Here is a 20,636-nt window from a genome sequence, read left to right on the forward strand (position 1 = left end):
TGCTGCTTTTATTTTATAAAGGGGGTTTTTGTTTCATATTTCATACTAAAAGTCATATATAAAGTTCCTAATTTGATATTTTAGTGTAAATATGTAGGCTTTACTAATGCATCATTACTGCTAATTAACCACGCAACAGACCCAACTATAATGCTCCCAAAATAAAAAGGTTACTGTTCTTCAACCCTTTTGACTACAGTCATAACCCTGGTGTCCTTTGAAAGGACACAATGGAAAAGTGTGTCCAACCTTTTGACTGGTACTGTATATAAATAACTATACATCATTTGTCAAGGTTGATAATCAAGTCAAGGTGATAACTGAGTCCAGTACAGACCAAACACGCCTACAGTAGCAGCCAAAGGATCACACAGGTTGAATGGTGTGTTTTAAAGATTAAAAACATCACATTAACCACTCATATTATTACCACTATAAATAAAGATGCTTACATTACTTCTACCAGTAAACATGATAATATATTAAAAATAATAGTTTGACATGGAAAATATGCTTACATGCTTTCTTGCTTATGACACTGAATAAGCTAACGCCAAAATCCAGTTAGCTTAGCTGAGCACAAAGAGTCCCAACCACTACGTGTTGTGAATTCTTACGTTTTGTTTTTGTACAGATAAAAAAGGGAGACATGTTAATTTATGAGCTTTAGAGGTTCTAGGCTGATTTTATTACTTTTGTTTACTGTTTATCCTGTTTATGTCCCTTGTGCTAAAGTTAACTAGCTTTAGCTCTTGTCAAGAAAGTTTAAGCTAATTTCTCAAAATGTCCAACTCTTTCTTTCATTAAAATAGTAATAGTCCATCTAGCAAGTACTACATATACTGATAGTGCTAATACAGCTAATTCAACTCCTACTGTTGTTATTACAACAAGGCTAAACTTTCTATTTCTATTTCTGCTTGTGGATTGTGGATATTTATCCTTGTATTGTAGATTTGTGCTAAGATAAGATGTCAGCTGATAAGACAAGGTTCATGGCGCCCATCCTTGGATATGCACTCTTGTCCTCAATCAGCTGGATATGACTGTTCTCCTCAGGCTAAAGAACAGGTAACTGGACTCAATATATTTTCTTTGTTCAAGAGTTTCCCCAGAGTGCTGGAGATGGGACAGAAAAGTGACCATCTCGGCCAGAGGATGCCACGACGCCCAGCTTTTGCCCCGGGTCTCTCCTCCGCTTCTTTCTTCCAGTCCCGTTCATTTCAAAGTCATCTGAGACCTTGAGAAGCAAATGTCTGTGAAACACCCCCCAACCCCCCCAAAAAACTCATCAAACATTTCTCTGAAAAGATGTATTGTGCAGAAACACGCATGGTCGTCTTCAAGGCCACTAGCTCCAATATCTCAGTGCTATTCACATCCAGCTAAATAATTCAGCAGTCTCTCATTATCAACTCAACCCCCATGAAGAGCAGACGCAAACTTCACAAAGGCAAGTGGGTGTCCTCGCTCTTCATCGGCTCTCCATGCTACAACTAAATCTGGCATTATTCTAATTAATGAGATGAGTTCATTAGTGCTCTCAGGGTTAATGTGTTGTCCTACAGCAGATTAGTGAAGGGATTTCGGTGCTGCTGGAGCACCCTAATTAGATCACAGTGGGTGCCACCTGCTTAAATAGATGGAATAATGAAAGTCGTCACTCTTCTCAGCACTAACTTGATTGCTGCGCCCTATCTCTGCTCATAAAAGGCGCAACATTCACCTGGAACAGGGCTCAATGAAATGAATTTAATTATAGGCCATGTATCAATAAAACAGTAACAGGACTTTCTTCTCAAGTTTGGATTGGACTCGCTTGGTCCTGATGATGAGGATTAGTGGTTCCAAACTCCCATCTAGTGGACAGAGACAGTACTGCAGTCATGACTGAGGGTTTAAGACTGGTTATTACTGCTGCACAGCACAAACACAACACAGCAACTGGGTTTTTTGATAGTGATTCATGTTGCAGAGAAATATTGCTATAACTACATATCTTTGCTTGAACTTAAACAGAAATATTCATCTTTGAAGTAAATTTTCTAATTTCTAAAAAGCATGTAATGTTTTGTTTTTGTAATGTTAACGCTTTAGATTTAAGCCATTATAATAAGTAGTCTGTATTTTAAACCTTTTTACAACAGATGACCATAGCCTACCTAATTTCACTGTTAGCCTGTTTCCCCATTTATCTTGCAAAAACATTTTACTATGTCCTATATTTATTAAATGATCAAATGAGCATCATTTACATACCTCTCATTCCCTAATATTGTGTGCTCTTCTCTTGTGCTTAAATATTTATCTGGTTCAGTGTGTATATAGCTAACACAGTCACCAGCAGCTTAAGTTTATATGTTCATAGTTTGTTTTGTGTAAACTTTCCACACCTCTTTACACTTTTTACACATGGTGCTTATTTTATCAGCTGAAATGTTTCTAGACTGAGTATGAGACTTAAATGTGGGTTGGGTTTGTGGCGAGGACTTGGATTCAGGACCCGGTAACTCCTTAAGTCCCTGGCTGCAGTTGAACTCAGTACAACAGCATGAAACAAGTCAACTTACAAATGTTTGGCATGTCTAATTGTATCAAATGTATTAAGCAGCCAGCATTTGATATGTGAACAATTCCAGAAGTAATTCTGTTGTTTTCTATGATTTCTTTATTTAGCCTAGTCGGGTGTATGACATTGCACAAATCCAAATATCATTTGTCTTTTGTTTTCTTGTGTTTTGTCTCACATTAATCCCACTGCCTCAAGGCTGTTTTCATCATTTTCTCTGTTAAGCTTCTGAAACTAACCTAATCTTCTTTGCTCTTCCCCATCCCCACCCACTCGCCTTGTTGTGTGAGCCCACACTCTTCTCGTGTTTTTGTGGCGCTTTCTAAGTAAAGAATATAGAGATAAGTGGGATATTACACTTCAGCAGCAGACACACCAAGTGACTTTGTGATTATGATGCGGAGGGTGTTGTCTTTGAGATAGACAGAAGTGGAGGAGGAGGAGGAGGAGATGGAGGAGGAAGGGGGATTATGAGGCTAATTCCCTTATAATTTTTTGCTCATTAATCTCTGCGAAGATTCTTTAAATGCTAATGTCCAATAAAGATGTCAGCATGACATTTTACTGTGGCGGCGCAGATGTGAACAAAGTTGATGGTGTTTGTGTTGAAGAACTTTTCTCATTTTATTCATCTTGTCTCACGTTAATTTGACGGATCCTCTCACAGGATTAAACATAAATGTGTTATAACCAGTAATATACTCACTTATCCTTCCCTGGCAAGTCAAATTCAAACATTTTGTGCCAAGGTCGAATGAAACAGGTCCCTGTTGTCCTCAAAAATAACTTTGCGGTACTAGTTTTAAGGTTAAACAAGCTTAAACACAAACATCCAACCATGCTTTTTCAGAGGAATCAAACTTTAATTCAAATACATATGATTCTGTTTAATTTAAGCATATTCTGCTCTATTTACAAGAAATTAATGAAGGTCAATGTGGCAACAAGATGAAATACATGCTTGCTTGTCAACAAAGGACTTTCACAGCAAACATCGATGGACAAAAAGGAAATCTTTTATTTCCTTAAAAGCACCCATTGAGCACCTAAACTCAAATGACGAAATTCACTGGTGCCTCAACTAATACTTAACTTGCAAAGCAAAATCAGTCCTTACAATCCCTTTTTACAGAATTAGTGTCTGAAAGGTAGAAAATGAAATGTACCATAGCTCCTTCCTTTGCCTTAATAATCCAACGACAAATCATTCTCTGAAAATCCCTTCTGACAGGACGTGATCATTTTCAACCCAGTCATTCTGTTGAAGCCCTTACGCTGACCGAGGCCCTGACGCTGCCAAGCTCTTGTCGGCATCAGCACCAGTCCCAGCACCCTTGGGAGTTTAATGAGAATGTGACGACACTAGAGGTTTGCATTATATCGATCTCTGTTTTCATAATCTCTATAGGCAAACTTGGCATCCTTCTTGCTGTGCGGGATCCGCCCAAAGGGCGCGTGGTCATTGAAACACGTGTCGAAGACCTCGTCGACGATTTTCTCCGCCTCCTCTCTGCTAATTTTCCTCACAGCCAGGATGGAGCGTAGGGCACGGCCTCTGACGCATTCCTGTGTGAGAAAATAGGGCCAGTTAAGAGTTGGATTAGAGACACAGAGCTGAAACCTGCCAGTAAGAGTTACATTTATCCCAGCACAGGTACCTGATGATGCTGCTTTACACCAAAGTTGAACCTGGCAACTTCGTTGCTAAAGGCGCAGTCTCCACTGAGGTTAGCTGCCCGAATCTGAAACAATGACACAAAGAAATCTTTGACTAACCAGCAAAGTTTTTGGTCTGCAAGATAATGATTTTTTTATTCTGCAAATTCTGCAAAAAAAATTTTAAACATGCAGCTGGAGTAGAAAATGAGTTGTGAATGATTGAGATTGATAAAAACCAAGCCAACCTCTCCTTTCTCAGGTCGAATGCTGGCATCTTGTTTATGGATAAAACATATCAAGCAGTGAAAGAAAACTACTACTACTTTAAGTGATTTCAAAGGACTTTTAATTCCGGTGATGCTGTAAATACTCACTAAAGCACCAAATGTGTATTAATCCGCTGCTGAAAATAGTCCCCCAAGAAATGCAGTATTTACTCCTCTTTAAGTGACATTTGGGGGAAAACTACAGTGCTAGTACATTTTAATGCCAAGAGCAGTAACAGTACATATTTGTGACTGTATGAGATCTTCATTTGCTTCTCTTATACTAGCAGAAACAACTAATAGGAACATAAATGTTCACTGGTAGAATTAAAACTGACCAGACTAGAATCACCATTGCACATAAAGTAAATTTAGCCAGTGTCAAACACATTTTTACATACCTCAGAACAAGCTAAGTGTCTGAAGTTGTTGAACCAGTCCACATGAGCCCGGCAGTGATCAAAGGCATGGATGAGCTCATGTGTGACCACTCGGTTCATGTGGGACTGCTGGTGGATGTTGTTCTGACACAATACAATCTGCAAATGAGAGCAAATATCATCACATCTGACAAGACAAGTACTGTGAATCCAGCTCATTCTGAAATATCTTTTTTTTCTCTTTTTCACTGCCATTATCTCTCTTACTTGAGAAGAAGCTGCATCAAAACCACCGCTGACGGTCCCATCACAGTCTTCACAGGAGAAATGCCGGTCTTTAAATACTTTGCTGTGTTGAGAGGAGAAAGCAAAGTCATCTTGGTGCTATTTAATGTGCTTACTTTGCTCCAACAATTCTACTTTAAATGTCCAAAACAAACCAGCTCAAAATCAAATGACCGTTTAATTGTTTTAAAAGTGTCAAAAAGTGCCAATGAAATGAAGGGAGGAAAAAAAGCCTGAAATGATCACATTAAAGAATTAGGTTATTGAGGTGAGATTAACTGCATTGTGATTTTTAAGGGACAAGTGAAACAGGACACAGTCATGTTAGTCTGAACATGTAGTAACAGTCAGATACATTTATCAAACTGTTTATTTAGGCATCATAAAAACTATAATTACTGTTAATTAATAATATCAGTAGTATTTGCAGTAATAACATTTGCAAATACATTTTCTGCAAACAGTGAAAATGAAAGTGGAGGGTATAAAAATGAAACACATACTAACCATCCTGAACTCTTCATGGCATTGAGGAGCAGTTTTGCATACGGACCTACAGGGGACACAAACCGATAGTCAGCATTCGCTAGTACCTAACGCTACGCTAGCTAATGTTAACTGCTAGTGAGGCAGTCTGTCAAACGTTAACGTTGCACTGATGTTTTAATCACAACCACAATGGAGAGAAACTATTGCATTATACAATATTTCACTGCTGCCGTGTAACTCTCCTTAAAAGGGTAATTAGCTGTCTGCAGTACTCACTAGTTTCCATTGCAAACTGTAACATGACCTGACACTTGTGGTTGAAAGTGAACAGGCTCTGCGCGATGGATCCCTTCTTGTACTTCCCTGTGTTCCTCTCCGGGAATAAATCGTATCCATAATCCTCCTCTTGTTTAGTCTGGTCCATTGTGAGAAAAGTTGTGTACAATTTGGAAATGTAAGCATTAAGTCCCCCTGGTTAGCTACCGCTAGCTAGCAAGAGAGGTCATCACTGTTTTGGAGATCACGTGGTAGCTACAGGTCAAAGGTAATGAATTTAATAATGATTTTTTTCTATTTGATTGACATCATTCTAGAACATAGAAGTCAAGAAACTCACTTCACAATAACGAAATAAAAAGTAATAAAATATATGCTTTTATCAATGACGTTTTGTTGGAGACTGGTATACGGTGTAGATCGTCTATTCAGAACGAGCAGGCAAGTTGTCAACTTGAACCGAAATGTGTGGACCAAAAGCAGTTTATGACCCAATCCAACACCACCCACCAAACCAAGAGAAGACTAGTTCCCAGTTGAATTATTTTAGCTTTCTGCACAGCCGTTTTCAACTGCACAAGGGAATAATGCCATCGGCCATCTCTTATGTTTACATTTTGTATTTTAGGGGCTAACCTACTTTATTGCAAGCCCGTAAGGTATAAAACGTAATATTAGACATTACAGATGTTACACATACAGTATGGGTTCTTGCTTGTTGTTTGCAGACAGCTTTTACAAACTGACGAGTGAATTAAAGTGAGTGAGTGGATGAATGCTTTTGGAGTAGGTTATCAATTTGTATCATAGGCGATCTTTGGTTACGCCCAGCGCAGGATCAGCAGCGCAAAGGCTACTGGGACTCCGCTGTCATGGCGCCGAACATAAACAGAAAGCGGTGAATAACAACACATTTTGTTGTAGCACTTAGCAAAACTATCTACAGCTACACTTTAACTGTGTTTATGAGCTGGAAAGAGAAGATACAGGTACTTTACAAGCTTCAAGTAACTACAGTGTCCATTTTGCTCACTTTATTCTTAACATTTAGCGTCTCTGTTAGCTAGCTACCCGCTAGCCGCAAACACATGACAGCGTGAATCGTGTTTTCCTCTTGGCTGCAGTGCAGACTTCAAGACAACAAAGACGACAGCAACAGGTGTTAAGAATTTATCAAAAAACAAATGTCTGTTTCACAGGGAATAACATGTCTGGGGGAAACAAAGCCATTGAGTTACAGCTTCAGATGCGGCAGAACGCGGAGGATCTGCACAGCTTCATGAAGGAGCTGGAGAGCTGGGAGACAGACATGAAGAGGAGAGATGAGGAGCTGAGGACAGAAGGACCCCAGGAGGTTCAGGTTTGTTTTTGGTGTAAATGTTCGTCCACTTCAGGAGCAGCTAACGTTCTGGATATCCTTCAAGTAACAGCATCTTTCTGCATTGTGTTGTAGAGGGAACTCCCACCTGTGCGCAACAAAGACTACAAAACAAAGATGAGGGAAAAGAAGAAGAAGAAGAAAATGGAGACTGTTGGAAATGGTGACACAAAAGCAGAAGAGTCCAAACAAGCATCGAAGATTAAAGCATACGACTATCGATCATGGGACAAGTTTGATGTGGTAGCTGAAGCATTCTTGTAAAATATACTAAACACTATTTGTGAAGTTGTGGAGTAGCTGACAAAAGATTTATGCATCTGTGCTTGCAGGACAAGGCTCTGGCAGAGATGGATAAAGAGGAAAGTCCAGCAGAGTCAAATGAGTCGGACTCAGAAGAAGCTGCAGTTGATCAGGAGAAAGCGCTGGCAGAGAAGGAAAAGGTAAATCCTGCATAAGACATACTAAAAAAGAAAGCATAGTAGAAAATCCCTTTCCTAAAATATTTTATGTTATTTTCAGGGTAATAAGTTCTTCAAAGATGGGAAGTATGATGAAGCCATTGAATGTTACACCAGAGGGATGGGGGAAGATCCTTACAGCCCTGTGCTTCCTACAAACAGAGCCACCTCCTTCTTCCGGCTCAAAAAGTAACAGATCATAGATCATGTGTCTGCTGTATTGGTGCCATGTTAAGTTTTGTCTCCCTGTAAATGAATGAGACTTTGCTCTTTGCAGGTACGCTGTGGCAGAGTCCGACTGCAACTTGGCCATCGCTCTGGACAGCAACTACTTCAAAGCATATGCCCGAAGAGGAGCAGCACGGTTTGCACTGAAGAAATATGAATCTGCATTAGAAGGTGACAAACTGATTTAAAAAAAAAAGAAAAAAGACTAGATTGTCTCTCAGTCTTGAGTGCACTGAGATAACAACATGAATCTATTTCTGTATAGATTATGAGATGGTTCTCAAGCTTGACCCCGGAAACATGGAAGCACAGAATGAAGTGAAGAAAATTAACGAGGTGAGTGTGAAATGATCATTTTGGATCAGCTGCATTTCTCAAGTCTCTTTTGTTTGATCCCTTTTATCTTGCTGGTTTCAGGCCCTCGGACACGAGGCACCGACCGTCCAAAGTGAAGCCACGCAGCCACAGGAGGCTCTCACAGTCGACCCCGAGCAGCAGAGACTGATGGAGGAGCAGCAGAGGAGGCAGGAAGCGGTCATACAAAAAGACAGAGTAAGCTTTGATGTGGTTTGCCCAGTTATGCTGAAGTGAAGTGTCCCAGTTGGACTCATCAGTTCTCATGTCAAGAGGCTGGTAAATTCAAAATGTGCACAGATTTGTGTAAGGATTCGACATCTTATATTTAGACCCATTTTGTCCATCAACATCCACCACAGATTTTTTTTGGCACTGTGTGGGCTAAAAGGAAAAGTTCAGATCCTGATATTTGTTATATAATGTGCTTATTTGGAAACAATTTTCCTAGTTTGTTTATGTTTTGTGAATGTGCCTTTCAGGGGAATGCTTATTTCAAAGAGGGGAAGTACGAAGCAGCTGCAGAGTGCTACAGCAGAGGCATGGAGGCGGACAGTATGAACGTCCTTCTTCCTGCCAACAGAGCCATGGCCTTCCTCAAGCTGGAGAGGTAGGAACAACACAAAAAAATATTCCTCTTTACTAGAAAATAAAACATGACTTCAGGTTTTCTTTTTCAGTAGCGGTGATATTTTAGACACGTCTGAGCAGTGTACTCATGGCAGAAACCTTTTTTGCAGGTATAAAGAGGCGGAGGAGGACTGCACTAAAGCCATTTATCTGGACAGTACTTACTCCAAGGCTTTTGCCCGCCGAGGCACAGCCAGAGTGGCTTTAGGGAAACTGGAGGAGGCCAAACAAGGTACAAACAACAGAATTATGTCTTTTTATTTTTCACTGTTAGAAGCCCGGAAAGCTGCAGCAGATCTAGCTGTATTCTCCTTCCTGTCTGCCATCGGTTTTCATTTTCAACTCTTCCTCTATTACAAAAATGATCTGTTCTGTTTAATTTCTAAATTAAGTAAGTAAGAGTTATGTATTGACCTTTTGGGGGTATAAAACAGAGTCTCTGTGTGTGTGTGTGTGTGTGTGTGTGTGTGTGTGTGTGTGTGTGTGTGTGTGTGTGTGTGTGCGCGCCTCAGATTTTCAGGCGCTGTTGCACCTGGAGCCAGGCAACAAACAGGCCTTGAATGAACTACAGAAACTCCAGATTGTAAGTTTCAAAATTCAGGTTCAGGAAAACAAAACAGGAAAGTAATCACAGAAGAAGAAACCCTGATTAGAAAGTAAAGTGCTCTGCTCAACATATTCACCTCTGCATGATAGAAATACTTTTTAATTCTCTTTTTACTTTGTTTGCATTCTTTACTGTTGGTTGTTTGTAATGTTGCGTCTTAGAGAATTAAGTTTATTCCAATGCTGTGTGTCAAGTCCCTCTGCAACAGTGGTTGAACATCTCATCTCATAATAAATGATTAAATTCAGATCTAATGTCTGGATGACCAGTGGACTCGTCAGACTTTATTTGGTTTGACCTTCTACAGACGTCACTTCTCTTCCCTCTTGTTGTGTTAGGATGCATCTTCCAGCGGCCTTCTTCAAACAGAGGACAGCTCACAGAGGAGAACAGTCCGGCCAATCAACAAACCAACACATCTGCGCTCAACTGTGAGTGGTTCAATTTTCCACTTCTACTTTTCCATCAGTGCGGAGGTTTTTATTCATAAGGGGTGTAAAAAGGCTGTCATAAGGCCAGGCTGTCCCTGGTGAGGAGACTTCTGATACTAAAAACACTGAGGGGATCTGATTCCAGGTTTCATGTAGAAGCAAGATAATGTGTGTGTTTTGATTTCTGAAAAGATCCTTTAATTAATGAGAACGCAGTTTGCAGAGAATTTGAAAATTTTGGTTAAAACTATTAAATTTAACCCTGAAACGACGAATTAACTTGAGTTGATAGAAAGTTAATCTATATATTGAAAATATATTAGTCTGATTAGTATTTTAAGTAAAAACGCAGACTTACAAAACATAAACTTCTGTAATTTTCTGTAAGTTTTTGTCTTTGTAAATTGAAAATCATTTGGGTTTGATGGAGAAACTGTTCGACTCAGAGACTTAACTTTGGGCTCTAGTGAGCTGGCATTAGCACTTGTCTTTATATTTGACTGGGGCTGCAATTAACGATTATTTTTAGTATCAACTAATCTGCCAATCATTTTCTTTATTCATTGTTTATAAAATATTAGAGATCAGATATCCCACAGCTCAAAGTTAAATCAACAAATGTCCAAACAGTCCAAAAACCAAAACTGACAGACTTTATACAACTTGTATAAGTAGCAGATCAATCGTCTCCTCATCTTTATCTGCTGGAGCACTATTTGTCCAGCAGGTGGCAGGAGGGACATCTTTACTATAACCATCAGACTGGGTCATTATGTTGTCTGATTGTGAGCCTCTGATGCTCTTCAGAAACCTCTGAGGAGGATTGACATTGAGGAAATCAGTGGAAAGGCCTCGGTTCCTGAGGTGGAGTCAGGTGGGTCCAAGTCCCTCGTCGAGGAAGTGGTGAAGGAGACTGAGGACGGGTCCTCTCCACTGTCGACGTCACCCAGCGCCAAGATGATCAAAATCGAAGAGATATCAGACGCCCCCTCACACGCATCAGACCAGTAAGTGGCACTGTTTTATTACTGGTTATAACCATTTCATCACCCTCTTTGTTTGTCTGTAAAACACTGACTGTTGCTTTGCTATTGATCATTCCCACCCAGTAAACAGATGATATGCTTCTGTTCACCAGGCTTCCTCCCAGCAGACAGACAGGACGACCAGCGCAGAAGAACATCACTCATCCACCTGAACTGTTGACCAATTGCTCCACCACAGTAACAGACCCGCCTCCTCCACCCAACACCAGCTTCCAGCTGGAGGCCGACCTCCGCAAGATCGGAAAGCAGCCTGAAGTGATTTACAGATATCTGAGGGTGAGCTGTGTTAGAGAAGAACAATAACAGGATAATTATATGTTGCCATCACCACAGGGATCGTCACAGTAACAGTGACGGCGTGGATATGCAAAGCCAGAGCATATAGTGGACTGGGTCTTTATCATAATTTTTTAGAGATACAGTCTTCATCATGCGTTTCCTAATTACTACATTGACACAGTCTGATCTTTAGTTTTGATTCACATTGCAAATACACTGCAAATATGGTTTGAATCTGAAACCATACATTTAATCAAATTATCACACTTCAGATTCTAGAGTTTTTCTTTTTGTTCTCAGCCTTTTTTTGGGTTTTGTCTTGCAGCAAATCAAGCCTGAGGCATTCTCAAAGATTTTCCAAAACTCCCTTGAACCTGACATCCTCAATCAGATCCTGAAGACGCTGCACGAGTTCTACATGAAGTAAGTTCTTTAAAAAAAAAAAAAAGAGTACAATAGAAAAACTTATAGAGCTAAACTGTGTAAAAATGTGTAGTATGACATTGTGTATTAAGTTCAGCTCTTGTGTAGGAATGAAGCACCGGCTGTTACACTGGGGATCCTCAGCAGTCTGGCAAGCACGAGGCGCTTCGACATGGCCGTCATGTTCATGTCATCTCCAGAGAAGAAAGGTGGAGTCTCTTTGATGCATTGTTACACATGACTCATGCTTACATTGCATCTCATTCACCCACACACGCCGCCATGTTAGTAATTGCTGTGCTTTTTCTATTCTCTAGTGCTTAAAGATCTGTTTGACTTCCTTCACCAAGCCGAGCTGGAAGGATCGTCTGTCGTAGAGTTACAGAAGAAGTACGGTGTGTGACGCTCCATCTTAAGCAACACACTAAAGATTTTAACACAGGGTGCAACATTGGATTTAAAGCAAATCAAACAGTTATATTTAATACTGAATAAACTTTCATTAAAGTAGCAGTGTGCATATCCAGCGTGTGTGGGCACAAAACAGCAAGACATCCAATTAAATCCCATAAGGCAAACAACTCAGTATGCAGATAGAGTATTGTACTATTACTCCAGTGATGCTCTGTGAGCTTTTCATATTATAAACATGTTGGTGTGTTAACAGGGAGTCAGCTAATAGGGGGATTTGGAGACATGTTCTATCAACAGAAGTGTGAATTTCCATCCTGAGCACAGTGTAAAAGTCTGGATTGGTCTCTGTGAGTACTCTACGCGGTGTGAATGTTCCTCTCTAACCCTGCCAAAAAACAAACAAAAAAAAAAAAAACACCTGACATTGCATCGACTAAAACCTGCTTGAAGTATAGAAAACTCTGAGTGACAGAGGCTCAGTTTGAGATAGAACTGATGGAAAACTGAACTAGAAATAAACAAGTATTTTGTAATTGGTGTGCGGCCTGTTGAGTCAGTAACTACAAATGTTTTGAATTCAACATTACTTAATCTCAGATGTGTCACATGAATGATTAATTAATGCTGGGTAATCAGTCAAAGTCCAGTACTTCATTGTTTATTAAGTATAATAGTGCATATTGTTTGGCAAGAGAAATGGTCATACATCATGGGAGAAAACCAGATTAGCTTTGTGTTATTAAACCAGTGACCTATTACTCAAACACACGATCCATACGTCCTTTGTCTGTGCCGTCTAATCTTATTCAGGGTCACAAAGAGGTTGGAACCTGTCCCAGCATGCATTGTGCAGGGAAACGCCCTGCTTAGGCCATCACAGTGAGAGTACACAGTGCTTGAGTAAATAGTCATATATGTATAGTAAGTGTCATTAATAAGAAGATAACCGGACTGTTAGGAGAATGTCGTTTCCCTCCAGCGTCTCAACATCCACACCAGTGAGGATCTGCAGTGAAAAGAGCATCAATTAGAGTGAGAACAGATAACAGCCATGAACTGTGTGTACGTGCACTCAAACGTTCAACAACAGCCTACCTGAGACACCGAGCGTCTCGCTGATCATCGCCGTCTTCCCGGTGAACGTGTTCTCAGCCCGGCAGCTGATGGACTCCTCGGAAACGTGGCGGTTCACAGAGATGTCGATGACACTGCCCGTCACGTTCTTCCCGTACACGGTCCACGTGAAGCTGCAGGAAGGAGTGCACTCAGCTGAGCATGTAAAGCTCGCCGGGACCCCAATTTCAAGAGAGTCTGGTCCTGAAATCACCACATTCTTTGGTCCCTCTGCAAGAGAAGAGCCACTTAAAAGAAATACAGGCAACAATAATATTCCAATAAAGCCGCACAAAGTAAGATTTTCATGCGAAGGAGAAGTGAATTAAAACTCCTGCTACTCAAACAGGTACCGACATGCAAAAAAGCAAGTACGTTTTCTGAAAGATGTGTGATTTACCAGGCACCACCACGACAGTCTCAGCGGTTCTGTTTTCCTTTGTCACAGAGTTGAACGCCACACAGGTGAGAGCAGCCTTGTATGGAGGTGTTACAGGTGTGAAGAGTATGGAGGCATTTGTGGACAGAAATTTGTCGTGGTAAAACCAGGTGATGGAGCAGACGGGGAAGCAGTCAGTCAAACACTGCAGCTCTGTTGTGGACCCGGTCAGGACGACCATCTCCTCACCCACTGGCCCTTTGCTGCGTTTCACAATCTGCACCTCGTCTGGCCCATCTGGAAGGTATAACAAAGTTTTCAGTAGTCTGTTGACAGTAAAGTAAATTATTAGGGTGGTTTCATTTCGTAAAAATGGATGGTCCTCCCCTGGGTTATTAATATTTATGTTGAATACCCCTCTCGACACCCTCCCTACAACATGTCAAAAAGTATTTTTTTAATGTATCTATCAAGCAGCAACTTCTGGGGCTGAAAAATGAATCCAACGTCGAAGTGCCGAAAACTGCAGTTCCTCAAATGACCACTTGATGCTGGATTCAAATGCAAGTAAATCTCCATAGACTGTCATATTAAAATTTCGAACTTCACAGCAGAGATAAACATGTTTACAGCCTGGTACAAAAACAGTTTTGGTCCCTATAGCTAGTTTTCTCCTTCATGACAACCGTTTCCATAGCTCCATCCATCCATCCATTTTCTTCTGCTTATCCTCTAGTAGGGTCGCGGGGGGGCTGGAGCCTATCCCAGCATCCTTTCGGGCGAGAGGCGGGGTACACCCTGGACAGGTCGCCAGTCCCGTTTCCATAGCTCACCTGTTTAAATTTTATTAAGACTTAAAGTTATACATAATTGAGGGTGTGGTTGCTTTAAGTGACAGGTGGGTGATCAATGCTTGCCACAAACTGGCGTTCACTGAAGTCTTGGCTCCACACACGCCCCACCTCTTTGTCTATTTTTGGATTAGGAGGGAATTAGTTGGAGTCAGGTAGGTACTGATAAGATGGCCAGGGCAGCGTAGCTCACTCTGAGCTTCAAAACCTTCATAAATCTTCAGAAACCTTTGGGTGACGTCACAGAGGCTACGTCCATCCTTATATACAGTCTCTGGTACCTATTTAACTATTCACCATTTATTATTTTATTATCTATCTATTATTTATTTCATCTTATCATTATTTTATTTGCAGAGGAAGGCTGAAATAAAATATAAAAAAAAGTTGCTCCCCTCAGACAAAATAAATATTGAATACCCTGTCGTCCTCACTAATCATTTTTGTACATTCCCTAAGTTTGACATTTTGAGACACACACTTAGCCAAGTGTAATTCAATTACAATTAGCCAAGTGTCCAATTACTTGTGAACCCTTGAAATTTGAGGACTGTGTGACTTGGCACTTTAATGTAGTATCCTTTACTTTATTTCAAATTGAATGTGTTGAATCTCAGAGCCTGAGGAAGACAAAAATTGTGTAAAAAAAAAAAAGTGTTGCTGAACACCAAATTTAATGGCAGGAAATTATTTGAAGCCATTACCTAGCTCCCTCCTGAGTCCATTTCTTGAATATGTTGGACTCCTCTGCATTAAGACGTGCTTTTAGTGACCCTGGTACTCACAGTTTACATGCATCAGGTAGCCAACAGACAGGATGGGGGTTCTAGACTCTTGTCGACTCTTGTTGTTGTGGTCGTGGTTTCCATCCTCTAGTACCAAACATTGGTATAAACCTCCATCAGCTCGCAGGAGAGGACTGAAGCTCATCGTGGTGTTGTCAGGGGAGAACCGCACTCTTTCAGATGCTAGCACTGGGTGTTTGTTCTTCAGCCATGTGATGGAGGCTGGGTTCTGAGAGCCAGCACACTGCAGAGAGAAAGACTCGCCTGCAACCGGTAGACCCTGAGAGGTGGGACGCACTGAAAACGGGTCTGTACAGAGAGAACATTATATATTACAAGGCTGCTGCAGCATAACATTTAACTCAAACCAATATAGAATCAACTGAAAATCAGACTCACCAATGACGGTGAGGTTCTTAGTGGTGGTGAGAGTGGCGTTAGATACTGTGTTTGTGACCACACACGTCAGAGGTTCAGTTATAGAGAAGTCACTAGCGATGATCTGCAGCTCACTTCTCTCATAAGTCTTCCCCATGTATGTCAGCGTAAAGGTGCAGGATGGGATGCATGTGGCCGAGCATATGAATGTGTACTGTTTTCCAATCGACACTGTGCTGTCACCAGTGATGGTAACGTTAGATAAGCCTAGAAGAGGAGATTTAAAAAATATGATTGAATGTTCTATGCTCATTTTACTTCTTTTAAAAGTTCTTAAAAGTTTTTTAAAGTGGGTTAACATCCAAATGTGGTGCAAATTTTAACTGCATTTCTGCGAATTTATCTCCATCCACTAGTGTTATGCAAAAATTAGGAGTTTGTTCGTGAATTCTAATTCTCTATCGCAGAAGAAGAAGGCGCACTACAAGGTTAATTAAAAGAGGTAAAAGGTGAAAAAACACATAGAAAACATGATGGAAATGTGGGTAAAAACAGCTGGATGAAAACCATTCTATTGGTTGTTAATTCTCACTTTTGAGGTAATTTCTTTCACGTACTTGCCACCCAGAGGTGCAGACTCGAAGAGGACGAGAGAAGTGTGACGGTGTCCTCAGCTTTACAGACGAGCGTTTCAGAGATGACGGTGCCTGGAGGTGGAGTGACAGAAATTGTGTTGCCCTTTGCGGTACTGAGGTTCTCTTCTCCAGAGGCAACAGTCCAGGTGTAGCTGCAGGAGGGGTAGCAGTCAGCAGAGCAGGTAAAGTTGGACGCAACCCCTGCAGTCATAAAGGCTGGACCGCTGATCTGTACGTTTGATGGTCCAGCTGAAAAGTTGGAAACACATTTGGTTGAAGGATATCGCTCCTGAGAAAATTCAATAGTTCAAATTCAGTTCTCTTATTATCACCTGTCACTTGCAGCGTCTTCTGGGCGGTGACTGACATTCCTGTAGCAGGATTAACTGCTGTGCAGGTCAGGTTTTGTGTCGGGTGTAGTTCCCCAACCTGCAAACTCAGCTCCGGACCCCAAGAGGTCACATTACCACAGGTCCAGGTGAACTTACAGGTCGGGTAGCAGCTGGCTGAGCACTGGAAAACATACAGTTTTCCCACTGTCACTATGTCGACCTCACTGATCACCACTGAAGACGGCCCATCTGTGGTTGGAGGTAGAACAAACAAGATAGGCCTCTCAATAAATGTCGTTCATTTACGTGATTTTTCTATTGCTGAAGTAGCTTCCTCAAGTTGTGGCCCAGGGTCGTCTTTCCCTGCTGTGGTGGCAACTCAAGAACATGCTGATGGACACCGATGATGAACGAATCCAACAAGCTGGAGAGGGGGGTCTTTAATTTTCTTTTATATCAAGAATGCACCTTTTGAGCCCTGGCAGTAGGGGAAGCATGGCCACTGAGCAGCAGGGCCTTGCTTAAGGTCACTTCCTTGTTAGCTTATGAAGAAGCAGAAAGTATTTCATATTCTCCTACCAGTATACTCACAGTTTACTTGCATCTTGTAGCTGACAGACTGGATGGGGAGCTCCCCCTCTGCCACCACACACTGGTATAAACCATCATCTGTCTGCAGGAGAGGACTGAAGCTCATCGTGGTGTTGTCAGGGGAGAACCGCACTCTTTCAGATGCTAGCACTGGGTGTTTGTTCTTCAGCCATGTGATGGAGGCTGGGTTCTGAGAGCCAGCACACTGCAGAGAGAAAGACTCGCCTGCCACTGGTTGGGCCTGAGAGGCAGGGCGCACTGCGATGGGGTCTGTGCAGAGACAATAAGCATGAACATGACACGTTTGGTTTCTTGTACCTCATACTTTCTCTTAATCATGAGGGAGCGATGTCACACACTTACCAATGACAGTGAGGTTCATAGTGGTGGTGAGAGTGGCGTGAGATACAGAGTTTGTTGCCTCACAGGTCAGCGGCTCTATTTTCGAGTAGTCGCTAAGGTTAATCTCAAGTTGATTGTAAAACTTTGGTTCATTCCCCTGGTGCAAGATGGGCATCTGGATTTGGTCACCCAGGAAAGTCTTCCCCATGTACTTCCATGTGAAAGTACAGTATGGGATGCATGTGGCAAAGCATATGAACTTGTACCGTTTTCCCATCGTCACCGTGTGGTCACCATCGATGCTGATGTCCGATAAACCTGGGGAAGAAGTTAAAAAGCACATTTGAATGTTTTGTGCATATTTCACAAATGCATCAGAACGTGAATGCAATCTAATAAAAAAAAACTAATAGGTGAGTTTAGGTATAGTGCACATTTGAAGCTAGACTATGTAACTTTTGCTGAACGGCAGCCTCTGTGGCAGGAAAATAACTGAATGATGAATTTCCCAAGAGTTAGTTGCTTTAAATACATCGTAGGATGATCAAACTGAGGTGTTGTTATACCATATCATGTTATGTATATATTATACCTTGGTCATACCAGACCAAGTGAGGCTGTTGCAGTAAAATCCCTCAATGTACTGTCATTGAGAAAAGATGCAGTCTATTGCTTATTAGTTCAGTTTCTCATTTGTAAGAAGATTGTGTCATTTATTAGTCTTTCAAAAATTATCAGCCAGGCTTTAATCTTAGCAGTGTAATTCAAATGTAATTAGAGTGAACTGTCAAAAGAATCTAATCAAAACTAAATCACAACGTAATCTGCAAGTAAAGCAATTACACAAACTGAATTAAACATTAATGTGTAACACTGACTTCCACCATGTGTAATTGAACTGCAACATACCCAGTTTATTTGTCACTATTTATTAGAACTAATTCTCATCTAAAGCTTCAGTTCTTTCACGTACTTGCCACCCACAGCTTCAGAGTTGTAGAGATGAAGAGATGTGAGATGGTGTCTTCAGCCTGGCAGAGGAGAGTTTCAGAGATGACAGTCTTGTGAGGTGGAGTGACAGAGATTGTGTTGCCTTGCACAGTTTGGTACTTCTGATCATCCAGGATAACAGTCCATGAGTAGCTGCAGGAGGGGTAGCAGCTGGCTGAGCAGGTAAAGTTGGATTCAAAATCGTAAGTCAGCATGGGAGGACCGCTGATCTGTATGTTCGACGGTCCAGCTGAAAAGTTTGGAAAAAGATTTGGATAAAGGAGGCGCTGCTGAGGAAACTCATCAACTGTCATCTTCAGTTTGGTCATTCGTACCTGTCACTTGCAGCGTCTTGTGGACGGAGACTGACTTCCCTGTTGTGGGGTTCACCACTGTGCAGGTCAGGGTCTTTGTTGGCTCTATGTGCAGGAGCTGCAGGGTCAGCTCTGGCCCCTGAGAGGTCACGTTACCCCTGGTCCAGGTGAACTTGCAGCCTGGGTAGCAGTTGGCTGTGCACTGGAAGCTGTAGGGGATCCCCACTGTCACTATGGAAACCCCGCTGATCTCAACTGCGGACGGCCCGTCTGCAGGGGCAGGTAGAAGATTTGCTTTGAAGCAGGTGTCAAACATTTGAAGATAATCATGGGTAATTATGGGTAAGATTAAGACTTAAAAGCATCTTACATGAGATGTCCACCATGGTTCCACTGTGCTCAGTTTCACTGGCAGAAAAACCTTTGATATGAGAAACAAATTAACATAATTAACCTTCTGGCAGCTCATACAACTCTGCAAACCTCATATATCTAATCAAATAATTATATAAAAACCCCATACTGAAATTTTTGTATCAGCACAGTAAAGAATGTCTGAAAATAATGAGCATTTAAGAGATGATAATATTTTTTTTAAAAGCAGATGATGAGCCAGCGGGGCAGCCTCTTACCTGCCAGGCAGGTGAGCAGCAGCAACAGCACACAGGCTGAGTGATGAACCATGGTGCCTGAAGCCAGTCTGGATGACTATCCACACTCAAATAACCATCCACACTCTTATTATACATGGGGAAAAAGGCCTTGCCCAGTGTTATCACCCACTCATACAAAACACAGACAGCATATTACCTAATGTTCCTGGCAAAGGAGTGCAACAGGGTCGGTTATCAGCTGCATTTATTCTCTGCAGAGGGTGTGCATGTTCGCAGCCGACGTGCGGCTTGGTTTTTGGCTCCAGTGGGTTGTGGTTGTTTCTTTTGTACGTGTGGACTTGGTCCAGGTCAGATAATGAGACTGTCTCTGTTTCTTTCATATCTCCCTGTAGTCGAAGATATAAAGATTTTCAACTCAGGTTATCACAGCATTTTGATAGAATACAACTCCAGCTGTCTACAAGATCTGATACGTTTTAAGCTTTTCTATGTGTATTTACCTTTCATTATTACTTGCTCTATGTTGTCGCCGTGCAAATCAAACATTCATGACTTGTAATTTGGATGTATGAATTATGGAGTCAAGCTTCACCTGCCCCCTTTCCTCACCTGGCACAGTCTTTCAAAGAGGTCATCAAGGATATTGTCCAGTTTATGCATTTTTATTTTATTTTATTCTCTTTTCTTTTTTAGAAGCAGAGCATATAGCAAATGTTTGTCTAATTTACAGCAATGTTGTGTTATGTTAGGTTAATCAATACATTTAACAGCTTTGGTGGGGGGGTTGAGCTTGAGTGAGAAAACAGTTTATGAATTTTGAAAGATGAGGACATTGCAAACATTTTGTGTCAAAGAAATTAAATGTGATCCTCAGTTTAGTTCACACTGATGTTTGCGTCTTCATCTTCTGTTACTTTGTGCTGATGATACTCGCCGTTTCTTTAACAGAAACATTTTCCAAACTTATTCCTGCTAATGTTTTTTTGTTTATTTTTTTCTTCTTCTTTGATAAATTTGGTTTAAGATGTAATTATTTGTCTTCATAAGTTTGTTTTATCTCACCATCACAATCCCTTTTGCACACTTAATTCATTATGGGTTATGGGATTTGTGTTTTTTTTTTAATTCATTAATTTT

At 41.2% G+C, this 20,636-nt stretch overlaps 3 protein-coding genes across 5 annotated transcripts; 1 reads left to right on the plus strand and 2 right to left on the minus strand.

Moving 5' to 3' along the window:
* Positions 1-3,196: 3,196 nt before the first annotated feature.
* atp23 (ATP23 metallopeptidase and ATP synthase assembly factor homolog) lies at positions 3,197-6,277 on the minus strand. Its single transcript, XM_022749573.1, has 6 exons — positions 5,925-6,277; positions 5,667-5,712; positions 5,142-5,223; positions 4,896-5,033; positions 4,228-4,311; positions 3,197-4,135 (listed from the first exon to the last, which is right to left on the minus strand). The coding sequence occupies exons 1-6, from the start codon at positions 6,070-6,072 to the stop codon at positions 3,932-3,934; spliced, it is 702 nt and encodes a 233-aa protein (XP_022605294.1). The 5' UTR covers positions 6,073-6,277; the 3' UTR covers positions 3,197-3,931.
* Positions 6,278-6,781: 504 nt separating this feature from the next.
* rpap3 (RNA polymerase II associated protein 3) lies at positions 6,782-12,590 on the plus strand. Of its 2 annotated transcripts, none has more exons than XM_022749579.1 (17): positions 6,782-6,822; positions 7,124-7,284; positions 7,378-7,545; positions 7,635-7,745; positions 7,825-7,952; positions 8,041-8,162; positions 8,257-8,327; positions 8,409-8,543; positions 8,828-8,955; positions 9,086-9,207; positions 9,488-9,558; positions 9,921-10,013; positions 10,821-11,020; positions 11,152-11,335; positions 11,664-11,761; positions 11,870-11,970; positions 12,079-12,590. In XM_022749579.1, the coding sequence occupies exons 2-17, from the start codon at positions 7,132-7,134 to the stop codon at positions 12,162-12,164; spliced, it is 1,971 nt and encodes a 656-aa protein (XP_022605300.1). In that variant the 5' UTR covers positions 6,782-6,822; positions 7,124-7,131; the 3' UTR covers positions 12,165-12,590. The 2 variants fall into 2 exon arrangements, with proteins under 2 accessions (XP_022605300.1, XP_022605299.1); XM_022749578.1 differs by having other exon boundaries at positions 6,788-6,913.
* On the minus strand, positions 12,507-17,784 carry LOC111224886 (carcinoembryonic antigen-related cell adhesion molecule 20-like). 2 transcript variants are annotated; one of them, XM_022749575.1, is made up of 9 exons: positions 17,603-17,784; positions 17,240-17,509; positions 16,649-16,897; positions 16,299-16,565; positions 15,703-15,948; positions 15,304-15,612; positions 13,689-13,964; positions 13,271-13,519; positions 12,507-13,181 (listed from the first exon to the last, which is right to left on the minus strand). In XM_022749575.1, exons 1-9 carry the CDS (start codon positions 17,754-17,756, stop codon positions 13,159-13,161), a joined length of 2,043 nt encoding a protein of 680 aa, XP_022605296.1. In that variant the 5' UTR covers positions 17,757-17,784; the 3' UTR covers positions 12,507-13,158. The 2 variants fall into 2 exon arrangements, with proteins under 2 accessions (XP_022605296.1, XP_022605298.1); XM_022749577.1 differs by lacking the exon at positions 15,703-15,948.
* Positions 17,785-20,636: the final 2,852 nt, after the last annotated feature.

The sequence above is a fragment of the Seriola dumerili genome, unplaced genomic scaffold (genome assembly GCF_002260705.1).
Source record: "Seriola dumerili isolate Sdu_G_001 unplaced genomic scaffold, Sdu_1.0 BDQW01000138.1, whole genome shotgun sequence".
Lineage (NCBI taxonomy): Eukaryota > Metazoa > Chordata > Actinopteri > Carangiformes > Carangidae > Seriola > Seriola dumerili.